Source organism: Choloepus didactylus, chromosome 6 (assembly GCF_015220235.1).
Source record: "Choloepus didactylus isolate mChoDid1 chromosome 6, mChoDid1.pri, whole genome shotgun sequence".
NCBI classification, from domain to species: Eukaryota; Metazoa; Chordata; class Mammalia; order Pilosa; family Megalonychidae; genus Choloepus; species Choloepus didactylus.
Window position 1 is genome coordinate 68,081,845 of NC_051312.1, and position 23,056 is coordinate 68,104,900.

The following is a 23,056-nucleotide window of genomic DNA, read 5'->3' on the forward strand; positions in this document are numbered from 1 at the left end:
ACTATTCAAAATCTCTTTCCTTATTGATCCTCTGTCTAGATGTTCTATCCATTGATGAGTGTGGTGTATTGAAGGCTCCAACTATTATTTTTGAGGTGTCTGGTTCTCCGTTCTGCGTTATAAGTGTTTGCCTCATGTATTTTGAGGCACTCTGGCTCAGTGCATAAATATTAATGATTGTTATGTCATCTTGATGAATTGTTCCTTTTATTAATACTTGGTTTCCTTGTCACTTTTACTTTTATTTGTTTTACATTTGAAGTCTAGTTTGTCTGATATTAATATAGCTACCCCTAATCTTCTCTAGTTGTTGTTTCATGAAATATCTTTTTCCAACTTTCACTTTCAACCTATTTTTGTCCTTGGGTCTAAAGTAAGTCACTTGTAGACAGCGTATAGATGTATTCTCATTCTCATTTGCCTTGAGATATTTCCTGATTTCTTTTGTACTTTCTTCCTTGACCCACTGTTTGTTTTTTAATCTGTGTCTTTTGATTAGGGAGTTTAATCCATTAACATTTAATGTTGTTACTGTAAAGGCAGTACTTGTACCATTTTGCCCTTTGGATTTTATATGTCATATCTTATTATTTTTTCTCTCCCTTAGTTATAATCTGCATTTCTACACGGTTCTCCAAACCTCTCTCTCTTGTCCTTTCCTGTCTGCGTGTAGCACTCCCTTTAGTATTTCTTGTAGAGCAGATATTTTTTACACAAACTCTCTCAGTGTCTGTCTAAAATATTTTAACCTGTCCCCTTCCCCCCCTCATTTTTTTTTTTTCCATTTTTATTGCAATTGTTCAGATACCATACAATTATCCAGAGATCCAAAGTATACTATCACTTGCCCCTGGGTACCCTCATACAGCTGTGCATCCATCACCACACTTAATTTTTCTTCAATTTTTAGAAACTTTTCATTACTCCAGACAAGAAATAAAGTGAAAGATGAAAAAAAAAAAAAAGAAAAGAAAAGGAAACTCTAATCCTCCCCATCCCTAAAAAACCCCCCTCAATTGTTGACTCATAGTATTGGTATAGTACATTTGTTACTGTTTATGAAAAAATGTTGAAATACTACTAACTGTAGTATACAGTTTGCAATAGGTATGTATTTCTTCCCTATATGCCCCTCTATTATTAACTTCTAGTTTGTTCTGGTTCATGGAAGCGATTTCTAGTATTTGTACAGTTGATCATGGACATTGACCACCATAGGATTCAGTTTCATACATTCCCATCTTGTGACCTCCAACTTTCCTTCTGGTGACATATATGACTCTGAGCTTTCCCTTTCCACCTCATTCACACACTATTTGGCACTGTTAGTTATTCTCACATCTTGCTACTGACACCCCTGTTCATTTCCAAACATTTAAGTTCATCCTAGTGGAACATTCTGCTCATACTAAGCAACTGCTCCCCATTCTTAAGCCTCGTCCTATATCTTGGTACCTTATATTTCATGTCTGTGAGTTTACATATTATAATTAGTTCCTATCAGTGAGACCCTGCAATAATTGTCCTTATGTGTCTGGCTTATTTCACTCAGTATATTGCCCTCGAGTTTTTGTCATCAACCCGTTTTTTTTTTTAAGATGGTTTTGTTCACTCACCATACATTTCATCCTAAGTAAATAATCGATGGTTCTCTGTATGGTCATATATTTATGTGTTCACCACCTTCACCACTGTCTACATAAAGGCATCTACATTTCTTCTACAAGGCAGAAGGGAGAGTCAAAGAAGGTAGAGAGGCAAAAGAAAGAGGAAAAAAAATGACAGCTAGGAAGCAGCAAAAGGAAAAATAACCTTAAATCAAAGTAGCGCAAAGAATCAGACAATACCACCAATGTCAAGTGTTTAATGTGCCTCCCCTATCCCCCCCTCTTATCTGCATTTACCTTGGTGTATCACCTTTGTTACATTAAAGGAAGCATAATACAATGATTCTATTAGTTACAGTCTCTAGTTTATGTTGATTGCATCCCTCCCCCAGTGCCTCCCCATTTTTAACACCTTGCAAGGTTGACATTTGCTTGTTCTCCCTCGTAAAAGAACATATTTGTACATTTTATCACAATTGTTGAATACTCTAGATTTCACCAAGTTACACAGTCCCATTCTTTATCTTTCCTCCTTTCTTCTGGTGTCTCACATGCTCCCCACCTTCCTCTCTCAACCATATTCATAGTTATCTTTCTTCAGGGTACTTACATTGTTGTGCTACCATCTCCCAAAATTGTGTCCTAAACCATGCACTCCTGTCACTCTGTAGTGCTCCCTTTAGTATTTTCTGTAGGGCAGATGTCTTGTTCACAAAGTCTCTCATTGTCTGTTTGTCAGAAAATATTTTGACCTCTCCCTCATATTTGAAGGACAGCTTTGCTGGATATAGGATTCTTGGTTGGCAGTTTTTCTGTTTCAGTATCTTAAATATATCACATCACTTCCTTCTTGCCTCTATGGTTTCTGCTGAGAGATCCACACATAGTCTTATTAAGCTTCCTTTGTATGTAATGGATCACTTTTCTCTTGCTGCTTTCAGGATTCTCTCTTTGTCTTTGACATTTGATAATCTGATTATTAAGTGTCTTGGCGTAGGCCTATTTAGATCTCTTCTGTTTGGAGTACGCTACACTTCTTGGATCTGTAATTTTGTGTCTTTCATAAGTGATGAGAAATTTTCATTAATTATTTCCTCTATTATTGCTTCCTCCCCTTTTCCCTTCTCTTCTCCTTCTGGGACACCAATGGTACGTACATTATTGTACTTTGTTTCATCCTTGAGTTCCCAGAGACGTTGCTCATATTTTTTCATTCTTTTCTCCATCTGCTCCTTTGCATGTAGGCTTTCAGGTGTTTTGTTCTCCAGTTCCTGAGTGTTTTCTTCTGCCTCTTGAGATCTGCTGTTGTGTGTTCCCATTTTGTCTTTCATCTCTTGTGTTGTACCTTTCATTTCCATAGATTCCACTAGTTGTTTTTTTGAACTTTCAATTTCTGCCGTATATATGCCCAGTGTTTCCTTTACAGCCTCTATCTCTTTTGCAATATCTTCTCTAAACTTTTTGAATTGATTTAGCATTAGTTGTTTAAATTCCTGTATCTCAGTTGAAGTGTACATTTGTTCCTTTGACTGGGCCATAACTTTGTTTTTCTTAGTGTAGGTTGTAATTTTCTGTTGTCTAGGCATGGTTTCTTTGGTTATCCAAATCAGGTTTTCCCAGACCAGAACAGGCTCAGGTCCCAGAGGGAAGAAATATTCAGTATCTGGTTTCCCTGAGGGTGTGTCTTAGAAATTACTCCACCATGTGATGCCTCAGGTCACTGTGCTTTTCTGCCCAGCAGGTGACTCCTGTTAGCCTATAATTCTTGACTGGTGTGAGGAGGTGTGGCCGTGTTCCCCCAGGCTCTGGGGTCTGGTTCTGAATGGAAAGGGCCCCACCCCTTTCCTCTTAGAGAAGATAGACCCCCTAGGGAGAGGTCATTAGCATTTCAGTGGTCTCTTTCTCTGCTTGTTTTGTCTCCACCCTTCTCTGAGTCACAGCCCTGAAAACTGAAAATGACTGGGGCTTTCTCCACTGAGCCAAAAAAGAAACAGATAGTCCCCTTCAGACCCAGTCCAAGGCGACCCTCCAGCTCTCCAAGGTTAGTTGTCACCCAAAGCCTCTGTCTGTTTTTTGGGGATTCGTACCTGTAATGAGCAGTTCACACTCGCTACTTAAAACCCCAGTTGGAACTCAGTTGAGCTATATTTGCTTGCTGGGAGAGAGCTTCTCTCTGGCACCACGAGGCTTTGCAGCTCGGGCTATGGGGGAGGGGGTCTCGTAACTTGGATCCTCAGGTTTTACTTACAGATTTTATGCTGTGTTCTCGGGCATTCCTCCCAATTCAGGTTGGTGTATGAACAGTGGACTGTCTCGTTTGTCCCCCTGCAGGTATTCTGTATTATTTACTAGTTGTTTCTGTTATTTTGTAGTTGTTCCGGGGGGACTACTTAGCTTCCACTCCTCTCTATGCCGCCATCTTGCCCAACTCCTCTGCCCCCCTCATTTTTGAAGGACATTTTTACTGGATGTAGATTTCTTGGTTGGCAGTTTATCCCTTTCAGTATCTTAAAATATATTGTACCACTGCCTTCTCACCTTCATGGTTTCTGCTGAGAAGTCCACATGTAATCTTATTGACCTTCCCTTGCATGTGATGAATCACTTTTCTCTTGCTGCTTTCAGGATTCTCTCTTTGTCTCTGACATTTGTCAATCTGATTAGTAATGTCTGGGAGTAGGTCTGTTCGGATCTATGCTACACTGTACTTCTTGGGTCTGTAATTTAATATCTTTCATAGGAGTTGGGAAATTTTCAGTGATTATTTCCTCCATTATTTTTTCTGCCCCTTTTGTCTTCTCATCTCCTTCTGGGACACCCATACTTGTATATTCATGTGCTTCATGTTTCATTCATTCTCTGAGAACCTGTTTATATATTTCCGTTCTTTTCCCTATCTGTTCTTTTTTGTGTAGGATTTCAGATGTTTTGTCTTCTAGTTCACTAATCCTTTCTTCTGCCTCTTCATACCTGCTGTTGTATGTCCCCATTGTATTTTTCATCTCTTCTGTTGTGCCTTTCGCTCCCATAAATTCTGCCATTTGTTTTATTCTGATGGTCACCCAGTGTCTTATTTTATCCATCTCTTTTGCAATATTTTCCTTCAACTCTTTGATTTGATTTGGAAAATTTGTTTGAACATCTTTAATTAGTTGTTTCAACTCCTGCATCTCATTTGGAGGGTTAGTTCCTTTGGCCCAAATGTGCATGCTTCCTATTATGACTTGTGATTTTTTCTGGTGTCTAGGCATCTGATTTCCTTTAGTAATTTATTCTGCAGGTTATTTTCTCTCTTCTTCCTATAGTTTTCTTCTTGGTTGGCTTTGTTCTCTGTCTGTTCTTTGGCATTCAGTTTGACTTATTGTAGAGCTCTAGTATAACTTCTGTTTAACTGATCAGTTTTTCAGCTCTTTTATTTTTGGTTCTTGCACTGCCTATATGGAAGTATTTTTGAGCAGGGTCTCCCCAGATAGAATCGACCACAGTCAGATTTTCCCAGGCAAGACAGGCCCAGGATTGAGGAAGAGGGTGTAATCAGTATCAGTGTTCCCTGGGATGAGACCCAGGAGGGTGCCAGTCTTTCCTTGAAGCCTCTTGATTCTGTGCTTTTCTTATCATGCCTTGCAGGTGGTGCTTATTAGCCTGAAGCTCCCCACTGGCTTGAAGTGGTATGGTCCCTTTAATTCTGAGCAGAACCCTGTCTTTGCTAGGGGCATGGTTGAGACAGAGGCTGACTTAGAAGGTGGACTTTAAGTGTGTCTGTTTTCTAGCCCCTGGTTAGTGAATTCTCTGAATGAGATTCACCACTTGTGTTGGGCCCTTCCCCCTCCCTCCCCTTTTGCAGAAGATATGCCTTTCAGGGAATTATCTCCTTCACCTGAGTAGTTTTTTTTGTCTCTCAGACTTATTTTAACTCCATCCTTGTCTGGGGCAGTTGCTGACACCAGAAAATGTCTGCTGCTTACTTTAATGTGCTGTTAAAGAGAAAAAAAAATCCTTTTCAGAGCTGATTCCCAGTCCTTCAAGTTCACCAATCAAGAGCCGGAGTTGTTACCCATTTCTCTGCCCCTTTTTGGGTGGCCATAGCCCTTTTCCAGTATTCTGAGCTCAGCCAAATTGAAAGGCTGTTTTTTTTCTGTTTTGTTTTCTTGTCAGCCCCCCTTCATCTCTGCCTGGAAGAGACCTCCAGGTTCCTTTCATGCTTCCTCCGGGTTTTCTGTGTTCCTAGTAGAGACTGCTTCTTTATGCAACGAGGAAGTGACTCCAAAACAGACTGCTGTGCTAGTAGGGGAGGGACACCAGTCTCCACAGGTTGGGAGAATTTACTTACAGTTCTGTGCTCTGATCTCGGCACTTTCACCTGTTATAGACTAGTGTATGATGTGTGTCTGGTCATGGAAGTTCCCCGCACAGTTGTTGCAGACAGTTCCTGGGTATTTACTAGCTGCCCCAGGGGATGAAATAAATTTCACACCTCCCTACGCTGCCATATTGCCCCTCTTTCTCCCTATAATAACTGTTTTAATGCCCTTGTTTCTGTTTCTAATGTGTGTCAGTTTCAATTTTTTTTCTCTTCATTATGGGTTATGTTTTCCTGCTTGTTTGCATCCTTTTTTTTTTTTTATTATTAAATGCCAAGCATTGTGATTTTTATCTTGTGTAGGTGCTGGATACTTTTTATTCCTATAAATATTTTTGAGCTTTGTTTTGGGGCTCTTTTAAAATATTTGGAAGCAGTTTGAGCTTTTCATGTCTTGCTTTTAAACTTTATTTGGTGAGAGTGCAGTGTACAGTCTAGGTATAATTATTTTCCACGTTGGAGGCAAGATTCCTTGTATTCTTTCCCCATCGCCCTATGAATTATGAAGTTTTCCAATCCGGTGGCAATAGGAAGTATTTCTGTCTCTTTAAGAGTGTGGGCACTGCTTCCTCTAATTTTTTCAGTTGTTTTTTTTCCCCCCCAGACAAGCATAGCTTCTTCACATGCATGTACTGGTTGTTACTCAGCTCAATTCTTGAGGAGTACTCTTTGCAGATCTTGAGGTTTTGGCTCTTGCTGCTGTCTCCTCTCCGATACCCTTTCCTGGGAACTCTAGCCACCTATTGTCCCTGTCGGCTCCATTTTCTTAACTCAGAGTCTATCGGACTTGCCTGGTACTCCCTGTGTTTTCCCAGAAACTGTCAAAGTAGTAGTCTTGGGCATTTGTTGGGTTTACCTCACATGTTTTCTATCTTCTACGGATCACTCTTCTTTGTTGCCTGATATACTGTGCTTGCAAATCATTGTTTGAAACATTTTGTCCATTTTTGGTTGTTTCAGGCAGAAGAGTAAATTCAGTGCTTCTTACCCATCTTGGCTGGAAGCAGACATTGGGGCTGTAATATCTCCTTATCTGTCCTTAATTCATGTCTCAAATTCTTTTAAATACAACCTAAAGCAGAGCTTTCCCCTCTGAACTTGCTTTCTTCATTTTCCTTTGCACATATTAATTATTTTTGTTTTCCTGATCTAAAATTATTTAATTATATAGCATAGGACATAATTATCTTGAAGGTCCAATACAGGATACATTCTATTTGGGATGAAAAGATGGAAATGTATTATGACACTTTTTGTATTTACTTAAAATCCAAGCAATTTAGAAGCAAAGCCAGTATTTCAGCAGAACTTTTACTAGTATCTAAACTTTCAGCTTTAGAGATGTCTAGTGGAAACCCTTTCAATTAATTGGTCTACTCGGCCCTTACTCAAAATTGAAAATTTAGCCTATATTTGCCTTGGTTGTAACTGGGTTTGTACCTTTCATTAAATTACTAGTTAGATTAACATTTAGAAAAATGTGCTTTCCTTTAGTTGAAAATAGTTAAAACTTAGCAGCCAAAATAATTTGAAGAGTTATTTTTTTAAATATATGCCATCTTTGTTCTGTTAGTATAGATTCCTTTCTTTTTCCTATTTTAGGAAATGAGCCAGAAATTCCAGTTTTCTTACATTAATGTTTTCAATATAAGTGCAGTAGGGTCTTTTGATTTGTTCCATCTGAAGAAAAGTACTGTTAAAAGGATTCAAACCTACTGTGATTTTTCCCAACTAGAATGAAGATGGGAGTAGAGGTTTTTGTCCCTCCTCTCACCACCCTGTAGGTTTATGAGAGACAAATGACCAATAAAGGCTAATAGCTTGGTTTTATTTAGCTAGCAGTAACTTTCAGGGTAAATACAAAGTTAGCCTTGCCTTTTGTTCTTGTAGTCTATATTATAGTGAGGTGGTGACTGATTTTCATAATGAAAGAACCATTAAAATAACAACAAAAAAGTGTTATGCTAATAAGCCAGCAAAGGAGATGACCCTGAGGCACTGCAGAACTTCAAACTGCTTTCTGACTTATCAAGAAGATTAAATTTTAGTTAATGTGATTTTGTTGAAAGAGAGAGGTGTAAGATTAATGAGGGGGACTAAGGAATGCAGCATTGCTGCTAAATACTATGTGACTCTAAGCGACTCGTAATTTTGAACTGTAACATCCTAAATTAACTAAATAAACTAACATTTAGTGGGTGATTCTATTCTGCCAGGTACATTGCCAGGCAATTTGCTTATTATACTTAATTTAATTTTCATATTAACCATAGAAAGTAAATGTAATCTACATTTTACATATGAGGAAACTATGGTTCTAAAATGTCAAGTAATATTCAAAATGTCAAGCAATTAAGTATTAAAGGAATGATTTGAATCTAAGTCTATATTACTCAAAGCCACAAATTTCCTTCATTTCTAGTTCTTTTATTTCTAAAAAATACTTTAATATTTTTAAACCATGAGTCATACATAGTATATGCTAAGATGGTAAATTTCAAAATTGCCTTAAGCCTGGCTTCTCATTTTTGTTCCCTTCAGTTTTCTTAACTGCAGTATATTCTGACTATTGAAATCTTACCTGTCTAACCCTAATCTATAGTGATGTCATCTTCCTCAGAGATCCTAAAACATTTATTATCTGTCATTCATTCAGGAGTTCTATATGAGGGATATATTTAGTAGTTGTATATTTTGAATTTGGGATAACTTTTTAAAATTTTTACATGTTCATGTCTTACCCTGCTACATTTAGATCATAAACTCCTTGAGGAAGCCTCTCTTTTCATTGTCATTTAGCATAGCATTGTGCACATAATACATATAACAATAATTGGGTAAATGAATTCTCTTAGCTGGAGTATTTTAGTTAATCAGCATTCTCTGTTATTCACTCTGGTGGGCAAAGTTATCCTACATAAGATGTTTATAAATTTTTTAAAGTCTCACTTTATTTACATATCCAATGCAGTTTTCAGAGAAATGCTTTGTCAAAAAAATTTTTTATATAGTATTTTTGAAAAGACTTCTCAAAATATTTTATTTGGTAGGGAAACCAGTTATTTTTCCACACACCTCAGTTTTTAAGACTTTCAATTCTTGTTTTCTTCCTTTTCTTTCCCCCTGTTCTGGTTTATTAAAGCTGCCATTATACAAAGCATCAGAAATGGATCGGCTTTGATAAAGGGGATTTATTAGGTTACAATTTTATAGTTCTAAGGCCATAAAAGTGTCCAGTCTAAGGCTTCAACAAGAGGATACCTTCAGTGAAGAACAGCTGATGACGTCCAGAACACCTTTGTCAGCTGGGAAGGCACATGTCTAGTGTCTGCTGGTCCTTTGCTTCTGGACTGTGTATTAGCTCCTGTCTTTCAGCTCCTGTGTGTCCTTGTTTCTTTCTCCCAGGGGGTTTCTCTCTTAAGCATCTAAGGGTCCTCTCTTAGCTTCTCTGGGGCAAACTGTGGGCTTCATCTCTTAGCTTAGCATTTCCAAATGTCCTTCTGTCTGCATCTCCAAGCACCTCGAACCATCTCTAAGCATCTCTGCCTGCTCTGGCTTCTCTCCAAAATGTCTCTCAGCTTCTCCTCTCCATGAGCTCTCTTAAAGGATTACAGTGATCTAATTAAGACCCACCCAGAATGGGTGGGGTCACATCTCCAAGGAAATAATGTTATCAAAGGTCTCAACCACAATTGGGTGAGTCACATCCCCATGGAAACACTCAATCAAAAGGTTCCACCCAACAAGATTGGATTAAAAGATCATGGCTCTTCTGGGGTCCTTAACAGTTTCAAACTGGCATCCCCCCCAACAATCAAAGATTTCAAAAAGATATTTGAAGAATATTTATATCTGGGTGATCTCTACTATTATTACTATGATTACTACTAACTCAAAAGTCGTTTAACCTTTTCTGAATTTTAGTTTTCTCATCTGTAAAAATTGAGTTGAATTATATGACCTCTAAAGAAATTATTATAGAATTTATAAAACCTGCAGCTTTGAGGAAATTAAAGTTTAAAAAATGGTACATAGCATTTTTTTTTTTGCCCTTCAAAATATTAGTTTTTTTTTTTTCTCTAGACAAGTCAGTTAAGGAGGGAGTGACAAGACGGCAGCTGGCCTGACATGCACTCTGTGCCTCAGAAATGTTATTGCATGTGGAATGGCTGCTTTTGAAAGACTATTGCCCATAAGAAAAGATATTTGGTTTCCACAAGGCAAACGTGCGGAAGTATAGAGGACTGCAGTATTTTCAGGGCTAAGTCTTTAGTTCTTGATTCACTGACAGTAAACGCTGTGAAAAGGACTTCGAAAGCTGTTTTGGGTTGCATGAGACTTGTTCGGGAGATACCAGCAATGCCTGTGTCCTGCTTGTGAAAAGAGGGAAGAAGCTGCCTGCAAGATGTAAAAAAACAAAAAACAAAAACTGGAATTACGTGGTAGATGCAAGGGCAGTACCCAGTCTAAAGACTACCTTGAACCCAAAGAAAGTGAAAACTCTGTCCGGAAACCGGATAAAAAGCAACCAGATCAGTAAACTGCAGAAATAATTTAAACGTCACAATTCTGATGTTCATGGTACCACCTCAAGTGCCTCCCCACCCCAGTCTAATTGTTACAGTCTGGCTCTAACAGAACACCAGTCTTTTCCTTTTAAGATCTTACATACTGGAAAAATTTTGTGGGATTATCTATAAATGCCATTTTGGGGAAGTCTTCATTGACACATTTATTCAAACCTTGCTGCAGCAATAAAAAAGCAGCTGCTGGAGGCGGGGCAAGATGGCGGACTGGTGAGCTGTAAGTTTTAGATACTCCTCCAGGAAAGTAGGTAGAAATCCAGGAACTGTGTGGACTGGACACCACATAGCAATCGGACTTTGGGCATACTTCATACAACACTCATGAAAACGTGGAACTGCTGAGATCAGCGAAATCTGTAAGTTTTTGTGGCCAGGGGAACCGCACCCCTCCCTGCCAGGCTCAGTCCCGTGGGAGGAGGCACTGTCAGCTCCGGGAACGAGAAGGGAGAACTGCAGTGGCAGCCCTTCTCGGAAACTCATTCTACTGATCCAAACTCCAACCATAGATAGACTGAAACCAGACACCAGAGAATCTGAGAGCAGCCAGCCCAGCAGAGAGGAGACAGGCATAGAAAAAAACAGCACGAAAAACTCCAAAATAAAAGCGGAGGATTTTTGGAGTTCTGGTGAACATAGAAAGGGGAAGGGCAGAGCTCAGGCCCTGAGGCTCATATGCAAATCCCGAAGAAAAGCTGATCTCTCTGCCCTGTGGACCTTTCCTTAATGGCCCTAATTGCTTTGTCTCTTAGCATTTCAATAACCCATTAGATCTGTGAGGAGGGCCCTTTTTCTTTTTTTTTTTTTAATCCTTTTTTCTTTTTCTAAAACAATTACTCTAAGAAGCCCAATACAGAAAGCTTCAAATACTTGCAATCTGGGCAGGTCAAGACAAGAGCAGAACTAAGAGAGCTCTGAGACAAAAGGCAATAATCCAGTGGCTGAGAAAATTCACTAAACACCACAACTTCCCAAGAAAAGGGGGGTGTCCGCTCACAGCCATCATCCTTGTAGACAGGTAACACTCCTGCTCATCGCCAGCCCCATAGCCCAGAGCTGCCCCAGACAACCCAGTGTGACGGAAGTGCTTCAAATAACAGGCACACACCACAAAACTGGGCATGGACATTAGCCTTCCCTGCAACCTCAGTTGATTGTCCCAGAGTTGGGAAGGTGGAGCAGTGTGAATTAACAAAGCCCCATTCAGCCATCATTTCAGCAGACTGGGAGCCTCCCTACACAGCCCAGCAGCCCAGAACCACCCTGGGGGGACGGCACTCACCTGTGACATAGCACAGTCATCCCTCAACAGAGGACCAGGGGGTGCACAACCAGGAAGAGGGACCCACTCGCAAGTCTCAGGAGCCATACGCCAATACCAAGGACTCGTGGGTCAGTGGCAGAGACAAACTGTGGCAGGACTGAACTGAAGGATTACAGTATTGCAGCAGCTTTAAAACTCCAGGATCACAGGGAGATTTGATTGTTAGAGCCACCCCCCTCCCTGACTGCCCAGAAACACGCCGCATATTCAGGGCGAGCAGCACCAACTACACACGCAAGCTTGGTACACCAATTGGACCCCACAAGACTCACTCCCCCACTCACCACTAAGACAAAGCAGGGGAGAACTGGCTTGTGGAGAACAGGTGGCTCGTGGATGCCACCTGCTGGTCAGTTAGAGACAGTGTACTTCACGAAGCTGTAGATCTGATAAATTAGAGATAAGGACTTAATTGGTCTACAAATTGTAAAAGAACCCTAACAAGTTAAGCAAATGCCAAGAGGCCAAAAGCAAAAGAAAATTATAAAGCATATGAAAAAACCAGACGACACGGATAACCCAAGCCCAAGCACCCAAATCAAAAGACCAGAAGAGACACAGCACCTAGAGCAGCTACTCAGAGAACTAAAGATGAACAATGAGACCATAGTGCGGGATACAAAGGATATCAAGAAGACCCTAGAAGAGCATAAAGAAGACACTGCAAGACTAAATAAAAAGTAGACGATCTTATGGAAATTAAAGAAACTGTTGACCAAATTAAAAAGATTCTGGATACTCACAGTACAAGACTAGAGGAAGTTGAACAACGAATCAGTGACCTGGAAGATGACAGAATGGAAAATAAAAGCATAAAAGAAAGAATGGGGGAAAAAATCGAAAAAATCGAAATGGACCTCAGGGATATGATAGATAATATAAAATGTCCGAATATAAGACTCATTGGTGTTCCAGAAGGGGAAGAAAAGGGTAAAGGTCTAGGAAGAGTATTCTAAGAAATTGCTGGGGAAAACTTCCCAAATCTTCTAAACAACATAAATACACAAATCATAAATGCTCAGCGAACTCCAAATAGAATAAATACAAATGAACCCACTCCGAGACATATTCTGATCATACTGTCAAACATGGAAGAGAAGGAGGAAGTTCTGAAAGTAGCAAGAGAAAAGCAATCCACCACATACAAAGGAAACAGCATAAGACTAAGTAGTGACTACTCAGCAGCCACCATGGAGGCGAGACGGTAGTTGCACGATATATTTAAAATTCTGAGTGAGAAGAATTTGCAACCAAGAATACTTTATCCAGCAAAGCTCTCCTTCAGATTTGAGGGAGAGCTTAAATTTTTCACAGACAAACAAATGCTGAGAGAATTTGCTAACAAGAGACTTGCCCTATTGGAGACACTAAAGGGAGCCCTACAGACAGAGAAACAAAGAAAGGACAGAGAGACTTGGAGAAAGGTTCAGTACTAGAGAGATTCGGTATGGGTACAATAAAGGATATTAATAGAGAGAGGAGAAAAATATGTAAGACAAACATGGACCAAAGGATAAGATGGCTGATTCAAGAAATGCCTTCACGGTTATAACGTTGAATGTAAATGGATTAAACTCCCCAATTAAAAGATATAGATTCACAGAATGGATCTAAAGAATGAACCATGAATATGTTGCATACAAGAGACTCATCTTAGACACAGGGACACAAAGAAATTGAAAGTGAAAGGATGGAAAAAAATATTTCATGCAAGCTACAGCCAAAAGAAAGCAGGTATAGCAATATTAATCTCAGATAAAATAGACATTAAATGCAGGGATGTTTTGAGAGACAAAGAAGGCCACTACATACTAATAAAAGGGGCAATTCAACAAGAAGAAATAACAATCATGAATGTCTATGCACCCAATCAAGGTGCCACAAAATACATGAGAGAAACACTGGCAAAACTAAAGGAAGCAATTGATGTTTCCACAATACTTGTGGGAGACTTCAACACATCACTCTCTCCTATAGATAGATCAACCAGACAGAAGACCAATAAGGAAATTGAAAACCTAAACAATCTGATAAATGAATTAGATTTAACAGACATATACAGGACATTACATCCCAAATCACCAGGATACACATACTTTTCTAGTTCTCATGGAACTTTCTCCAGAATAGATCATATGCTGGGACGTAAAACAAGCCTCAATAAATTTAAAAAGATTGAAATTATTCAAAGCACATTCTCTGACCACAATGGAATGCAATTAGAAGTCAATAACCATCAGAGACTTAGAAAATTCACAAATACCTGGAGGTTAAACAACACACTCCTAAACAATCAGTGGGTTAAAGAAGAAATAGCAAGAGAAATTGCTAAACATATAGAGACGAATGAAAATGAGAACACAACATACCAAAACCTATGGGATGCAGCAAAAGCAGTACTGAGGGGGAAATTTATAGCACTAAACGCATATATTAAAAAGGAAGAAAGAGCCAAAATCAAAGAACTAATGGATCAACTGAAGAAGGTGGAAAATGAACAGCAAACCAATCCTAAACCAAGCAGAAGAAAAGAAATAACAAGGATTAAAGCAGAAATAAATGACATAGAGAACAAAAAAACAATAGAGAGGATAAATATCACCAAAAGTTGGTTCTTTGAGAAGATCAACAAGATTGACAAGCCCCTAGCTAGACTGACAAAATCAAAAAGAGAGAAGACCCATATAAACAAAATAATGAATGAAAAAGGTGACATAACTGGAGATCCTGAAGAAATTAAAAAAATTATAAGAGGATACTATGAACAAGTGTATGGCAACAAACTTGATAATGTTGAGGAAATGGACAATTTCCTGGAAACATATGAACAACCTAGACTGACCGGAGAAGAAATAGAAGACCACAATCAACCCATCACAAGCAAAGAGATCCAATCAGTCATCAAAAATCTTCCCACAAATAAATGCCCAGGGCCAGATGGCTTCACAGGGGAATTCTACCAAACTTTCCAGAAAGAACTGACACCAATCGTACTCAAACTCTTTCAAAACATTGAAGAAAATGGAACACTACCTAACTCATTTTATGAAGCTAACATCAATCTAATACCAAAACCAGGCAAAGATGCTACAAAAAAGGAAAACTACTGTCCAATCTCCCTAATGAATACATATGCAAAAGTTCTCAACAACATACTTGTAAATTGAATCCAAAGACTAATTAAAAAAATCATACATCATAACCAAGTGGGGTTCATTCCAGGCATGCAAGGATGGTTCAACATAAGAAAATCAATCAATGTATTACAACACATTAACAGTTCAAAAGGGAAAAATCAAATGATCATCTCAATAGATGCTGAAAAAGCATTTGACAAAATCCAACATCCCTTTTTGATAAAAACACTTCAAAAGGTAGGAATTGAAGGAAACTTCCTCAATATGATAAAGAGCATATATGAAAAACCCACAGCCAGCATAGTACTCAATGGTGAGAGACTGAAAGCCTTCCCTCTAAGATCAGGAACAAGACAAGGATGCCCGCTGTCACCACTGTTATTCAACATTGTGCTGGAAGTGCTAGCCAGGGCAGTCCGGCAAGACAAAGAAATAAAAGGCATCCAAATTGGAAAAGAAGAAGTAAAACTGTCATTGTTTGCAGATGATATGATCTTATATCTGGAAAACCCTGAGAAATCGACGATACAGCTACTAGAGCTAATAAACAAATTTAGCGAAGTAGCGGGATACAAGATTAATGCACATAAGTCAGTAATGTTTGTATATGCTAGAAATGAACAAACTGAAGAGACACTCAAGCAAAAGATACCATTTTCAATAGCGACTAAAAAAATCAAGTACCTAGGAATAAACTTAACCAAAGATGTAAAAGACCTATACAAAGAAAACTACATAACTCTACTAAAAGAAATAGAAGGGGACCTTAAAAGATGCAAAAATATTCCATGTTCATGGATAGGAAGGCTAAATGTCATTAAGATGTCGATTCTACCCAAACTCATCTACAGATTCAATGCAATCCCAATCAAAATTCCAACAACCTACTTTGCAGACTTGGAAAAGCTACTTATCAAATTTATTTGGAAAGGGAAGATGTCTCGAATTGCTGAAGACAGTCTTAAAAAGAAAAACGAAGTGGGAGGACTTACACTCCCTGACTTTGAAGCTTATTATAAAGCCACAGTTGTCAAAACAGCATGGTACTGGCACAAAGATAGACATATAGATCAATGGAATCGAATTGAGAATTTGGAGATAGACCCTCAGATCTATGTGCAACTGATCTTTGATAAGGCCCCCAAAGTCGCTGAACTGAGTCATAATGGTCTTTTCAACAAATGGGGCTGGGAGAGTTGGATATCCATATCCAAAAGAATGAAAGAGGACCCCTACCTCACACGCTACACAGAAATTAACTCAAAATGGATGAAAGATCTCTATATAAAAGAAAGTACCATAAAACTCCTAGAAGATAATGTGGGAAAACTTCTTCAAGACCTTGTATTAGGCGGCCACTTCCTAGACTTTACACCCAAAGCACAGGCAACAAAAGAAAAAATAGATAAATGAGAACTCCTCAAGCTTAGAAGTTTCTGCACCTCAAAGGAATTTGTCAAAAAGGTAAAGAGGCAACCAACTCAATGGGAAAAAAATTTTGGAAACCATGTATCTGACAAAAGACTGATATCTTGCATATATAAACAAATCCTACAACTCAATGACAATAGTACAGACAGCCCAATTATAAAATGGGCAAAAGATATGAAAAGACAGTTCTCTGAAGAGGAAATACAAATGGCCAAGAAATACATGAAAAAATGATGTTCAGCTTCACTAGCTATTAGAGAGATGCAAATTAAGACCACAATGAGATACCATCTAACACCGATTAGAATGGCTGCCATTAAACAAACAGGAAACTACAAATGCTGGAGGGGATGTGGAGAAATTGGAACTCTTATTCATTGTTGGTGGGACTGTATAATGGTTCAGCCACTCTGGAAGTCAGTCTGGCAGTTCCTTAGAAAACTAGATATAGATTTACCCTTCGATCCAGCGATTGCACTTCTCGGTATATACCCGGAAGATCGGAAAGCAGTGACAGGAACAGATATCTGCACACCAATGTTCATAGCAGCATTATTCACAATTGCCAAGAGATGGAAACAACCCAAATGTCCTTCAACAGATGAGTGGATAAATAAAATGTGGTATATACACACGAAGGAATACTACATGGCAGTAAGAAGGAACGATCTCTTGAAACATATGACAACATGGATGAACCTTGAAGATATAATGCTGAGCGAAATAAGCCAGGCACAAAAAGAGAAATATTGTATGCTACCACTAATGTGAACTTGAAAAATGTAAAACAAATGATTTATAATGTAGAATGTAGGGGAACTAGCAATAGAGAGCAATTAAGGAAGGGGGAACAATAATCCAAGAAGAACAGATAAGCTATTTAACGTTCTGGGGATGCCCAGGAATGACTATGGTCTGTTAATTTCTGACGAATATAGTTGGAACAAGTTCACAGAAATGTTGCTATATTAGGTAACTTTCTTGGGGTAAAGTAGGAACATGTTGGAAGTTAAGCAGTTATCTTAGGTTAGTTGTCTTTTTCTTACTCCCTTATTATGCTCTCTTTGAAATGTTCTTTTATTGTATTTTTTTTTTTTAATTTTTTTTTTTCATACAGTTGATTTAAAAAAAAAACAAGTTAAAAAAAAAAAAAAAGAGAAAAACAAGGGAAAAAATATGTAGAGCCCCCTTCAGGAGCCTGTGGAGAATGCAGGGGCATTGGCCTACCCCACCTTGATGGTTGCTAACATGACCACAGACATAGGGGACTGGTGGTTTGATGGGTTGAGCCCTCTATCATAGGTTTTACCCTTGGAAAGATGGTTGCTGCAAAGGAGAGGCTAGGCCTCCCTGTAATTGTGAGTAAGAGCCTCCTCCCGAATGCCTCTTTGTTGCTCAGATGTGGCCCTCTCTCTCCAGTTTAGCCAACTTAAAAGGTGAAATCACTGCCCTCCCCGCTACGTGGGATGAGACACCCAGGAGAGTGAATCTCCCTGGCAATGTGGAATATGACTCCCAGGGAGGAATGTAGACCTGGCATCGTGGGATGGAGAACATCTTGTTGACCAAAAGGGGGATGTGAAAGGAAATGAAATAAGCTTCAGTGGCAGAGAGATTCCAAAAGGAGCTGAGAGGTCACTCTGGTGGGCCCTCTTACGCACAATTTAGACAACCCTTTTTAGGTTCTAAAGAATTGGGGTAGCTGGTGGTGGATACCTGAAACTATCAAACTACAACCCAGAACCCATGAATCTCGAAGACAATTGTATAAAAATGTAGCTTATGAGGGGTGACAATGGGATTGGGAAAGCCATAAGGACCACCCTCCCCTTTGTCTAGTTTATGGATGGATGAGTAGAAAAATAGGGGAAGGAAACAAACAAACAAACAGACAAAGGTACTCAGTGTTCTTTTTTACTTCAATTGCTCTTTTTCACTTTAATTATTATTCTTGTTATTTTTTTGTGTGTGCTAATGAAAGTGTCAGGGATTGATTTAGGTGATGAATGTACAACTATGTAATGGTACTGTGAACAATCGAATGTACGATTTGTTTTGTATGACTGCGTGGTATGTGAATATATCTCAATAAAATGAGGAAAAAAAAGAAGAAGATGTAAATAAAAAAAAAAAAAAAGCAGCTGCTGAGAAGCTGGAGGTGTAGAGGCCAGAGGTTTATGTAGGAAGGAAACAAAGAAACAAAAAATTAATTTTGGAAATACAGCAAGGCAAGAAAGGAACCTTACTATTTTAACTTTGATACTTATTCTGCCAAAAGACAAATTTCTTGAATGTTTTTGAATGGGTTATTTCTTCCCCCAGTTCCACAAACTCTGGAAGCAGTGCCTAGCTTACTAAAAGATAAAGAAAAGTATGTATAACATTAAAGGTGCTGAATATTTCATAGAAAAGCTGAATGTTTTGTAAAGTGCTCTTTTAAGTCTTTTTTTAAATCCACATCTCATGAATGAAATTAGGGTACTTTCAGGAGAGAGATATGGGATTTGCTGTGTGGTAAAGCGTATGTAGTTTTAGTCTTTTCTGTATTGAGAAGCAGTGGCATTTTTAAGATGGCTGGCTATACTTATTTTCCCTCATGAGAGTAAATTTGTCATAACTCAATAATATAGACTTTCCCCTAGAGTTATTTGTTAATAATTTTGAAATGTTGAGGTCTTGCCAAGGTCCTGATGATTCAAACCTCTACTACTGAAATATTAAGCAGGACAAACTAAGGTTTCTAATGCAAATACCTTGCAAATAAAATTACTAAATATACAGAGTGGTAAGTTAACTGTATATATTGCATGCTTCTCACCTCCCTCCATGTTAATATTTGATAAAGACTTTAATTTATATGAAACTTCTAAAGTAGAATCAAACAAAACTCCTCTTGGAAAAATGGCAAGCCTTCAGGATAAGCAGTCCTGTATGAATAGTACTAAAGCATGGTAGAGAACACACACTGTTAAAAACGCCTGAAAAATAAAGTGTACAGTTTTTCAAGATGGCACAAAACAAAGGTTAATGCTTCTTGGGGTACATTTCTTAGAGGGCTTGCCTAGTGACTTGTTTGTGTTATACGATTAGTGACTTCACTGAAAATCTGCACAATTCAGTTTTAGCTCTGGATTACTTCAGTTGACCTTTGTGAAAGTTACCTGTGTAGAGTGGATGCTTGACACGTTTTTGACTAATTATGGGTCTGTTTGTTTTTTTTTCCTTTTCACTATATTTAAAGTAAAATTTTACTAGAAGAAAAGAGGTGTGTGTTAATGCTGAGTACGTTGATTTTTGGTTTGGCTTCTTTTAGTCAGGTGACATGTTAGGTGATAAATAAATCCTGAACATGAGTTCTTCAATTCTAAAATATCTATGAAAACTCTCTCTCTTGAATGCATAATAATAATAATAATAATAATAATAATAATATATTAGAGGTTTTATTTTAATCAGGTTTTCTTTTAAAAGATTTATGTTTTGCATTTATGGTTAATTTTCTTTTTTAATTTATCAGTGCTCCCTCACGTGTTGCTAAAGGAGGAGCTGACCATACCAAAATGAGTCTGCATGGTGCTAGTGGAAGTCATGAGAGATCAAGAGATAGACGAAGGTCAAGTGACAGATCCCGAGATTCATCACATGAAAGAACAGAATCTCAGCTTACTCCTTGTATTAGAAATGTTACTTCTCCAACACGACAGCACCATGTTGGTATGTAAAATCATTTAACTCACCGGCAGTCCTTAAAACTACATTCACCTTTTAAAACTAGTAATGGCAATGAATTGTGCCTAATACTTCAAAGTGAAATTAGTTCTTTTATTCAGTTTTTCTATTTTAGCTTAACTTGATTCATGCAGTGAATGAAACAACTTATAAATGCAACTGAGGGGTGAGTTTTTTAAGAATCTGGAACAGTCTTCTAAAACAAGTAATTTGAAAAGCCTTTTAAACTGTGTTATGTAGATTTTTCAAATCTTTCAAGCTGATTTTTATTATATGAGATATAAAGCAATGGTTTATTTTAAAGTAGTTTGTAGTATAGTGAACAATTGATAGTAATCTCTGGAGTAATCATACCTAACAAAGAAAGTGGAAGCTAGAATAAAACAGTATGGAGTTACTTAATTTGATTTTCAACAATATTTCAAATTACATAATAAAAATAGAAGATAAAAGAGATGTGAAGTGTTTTTGCTTTCTTGGTGACTAGCTCCTTCCTCAGTATTACAGATTTTAACATTATTATTCCAAATGAAAACTTAGCATGACCACAGTCAGTCTGAAGCAGAGGTGCCCTAAGGAATGTGAGCTTGCAGATTTTCATTTACCCTTGGAGTAGAGGCAAATTAAATACCTTGGCTTAATGTCTGGAGTAGTTTCTGATAGTCTGTTCTGAACCAAAATCATTTATATTAGGTTCTAATATGCAGAAAAGCTGTCAATGTCTAAGTAGGTTTGAAGTCAGACTAATACTTACAAGCCAAAAATCAACAAAAGTATAAGTAAGAGTTGACAGTTGCATATAAAGTTCAGTATCTGGGAAGATAATAGGAGGATTTAATAAATTATGAATTTTGCTTTTGGGATGCTACTAGCATTGTGGAAACTGGCAATTAAGGGAGGTATCAGAGTATCTTTGGAGAGATAACAAACCTAATTATATAATCAGCAATACTGTACAGAGCATTCTAAATGGACTGAGTCATGGAGGAATTTGTCAAAAGGTGAAACTGATAAGATGAAGGTACATTTGTAGGTCACTTTTTAAAGTAGTGATCTAGCCTCTAAAGGAAACTTACTACAAAATCTTTGTTCTTATTTATGTTTCGTAGAATATTGAGACATTTAAAGGAAATTTTCTGAATTTCAATATTTTTTATCAGAATTATGGATAATAGTTTTGTGATCCTCAGAATAGTGTTAATACTCCTAGTATTTAGGACAATTTAAATTGTTATTAGTCTTTTACTAACTTTCAGTTTAGCTTATGTGAGACTATTTGTTATCTTGGGTTTCTGTATATTTCTGATTAGAGTAATGACATAAAATTTTCCTTAATTTGATCTTAGTCTTTGTCATTAGTCAGCTATACATCCTTTTAAAAGTCCACAGCTAAAGATTAATAATTTTAGAAAATATTTTAATGTTTTTGGTTTTATTCCTGGGAAATATATTAATATTTATGGTGTTCTGTGAAAATTTGAAATTTCAGATTTTAAATTTTAAATTTAAAAGCATGAATGCTGTGATTTAAAATAATTTTTAAGTCAAAAATTTTTAAACATAAAGATATGTCATAAATTTTTTAAGGAAAATCTGTATAATTTTGTTTAACGTCTCTCTCTTTCAGAACGAGAAAAAGATCACAGTTCCTCTCTTCCAAGCAGTCCTCGTCCTCAAAAAGCATCCCCAAATGGTTCCAGTAGCTATGCTGGGAACAGCAGCAGAAACAGTAGTCAGTCAAGTTCAGATGGTACCTGTAAAACATCTGGGGAGATGGTATTTGTATATGAAAATGCAAAAGAAGGAGCTCGGAATGTAAGAACATCAGAACGAGTGACACTAATAGTGGATAACACTAGATTTGTTGTAGACCCATCCATTTTTACTGCACAGCCAAATACAATGTTGGGCAGGTTTGTATTTTTGCAGTTCTGTATACTACTAATTATAAAGCACTTTCAAATCCATTATTTTATTTTTTCATTTATGTTTTAAAGTAATTATTTGTTGGAATGTGGTGTTCCTATTTTACAGATAAAAGAACTGGTATTTAGAGGTTAAATTACTTACCCCAAATTAATACAGCTAGAGAGTGATTGGTAAGGCCAGAGCTTGAACTTGATTTTATTTCTAACATTCTTTATAGTACTGTAGGAATAGCAAATGTATTAATTAATGAAGTCAAGGATGCTAAAAGACCTCTATAGGTTGAAACCATAGATTGAATCTAACAAAATAAATTTAATATTGATAATAGGTTTCTTAAATTTTGGTTCCCAAATTCCACTACCAAATATAAGATGTATCCACACTGTTTAAAGGAAAGAAACAAGAAGTTTGGTCTACATAAAGTCAGCATGAGTTTTCAGTTTGATGTAGATATTATTTTAAATAAAAAACAAAACAAAACAAAAGAGAATGCCATTAACAAGTAGAGTGAATAGACTAAGGAGATAATAATCATCTTCTAATCTGGTCCAGAGTAATAGCTTAAAGTTTGCAGTTATGGGAACCACAATCTAAGAAGTATATAGACAATGTAGCCTTGATTTTTCAGTACGTACAAAATAAGGATCAGTTACCTTTTAATTGGTATCCTTGTATGTTCACTCTCATATAAAATGAAGGGGCATATATATTGAAACTTACATGAGGTAAAAAAGCTGTGGCTTTTTCTAGATTGCATGTGAGTACCTATTTGGGTTGTCTTTGTATATGTGTGTATGTGAGAGAGAGGGAGAGAGAAAGCAAGCGAGCACATGAGTGTGAGAGAAAGAACACACGCATGTGAGAGAGCTTTGTCAGTGTCTCAAAATATAGAATAAATACTGGCATTATGGCAGTAAATGTGTGTTGAGTAGCTAAATATTTTCTTTTAACATTGG

At 37.5% G+C, this 23,056-nt stretch overlaps 1 protein-coding gene across 1 annotated transcript in view; it reads left to right on the forward strand.

Moving 5' to 3' along the window:
- BTBD10 (BTB domain containing 10) overlaps positions 1 to 23,056 on the forward strand; it is a 210,319-nt gene that overhangs the window by 118,545 nt on the left and 68,718 nt on the right. The window contains 2 exon segments of the mRNA XM_037839913.1: positions 19,960 to 20,156; positions 21,799 to 22,084. Coding sequence (XP_037695841.1) covers positions 19,960 to 20,156; positions 21,799 to 22,084 — 483 coding nt within the window.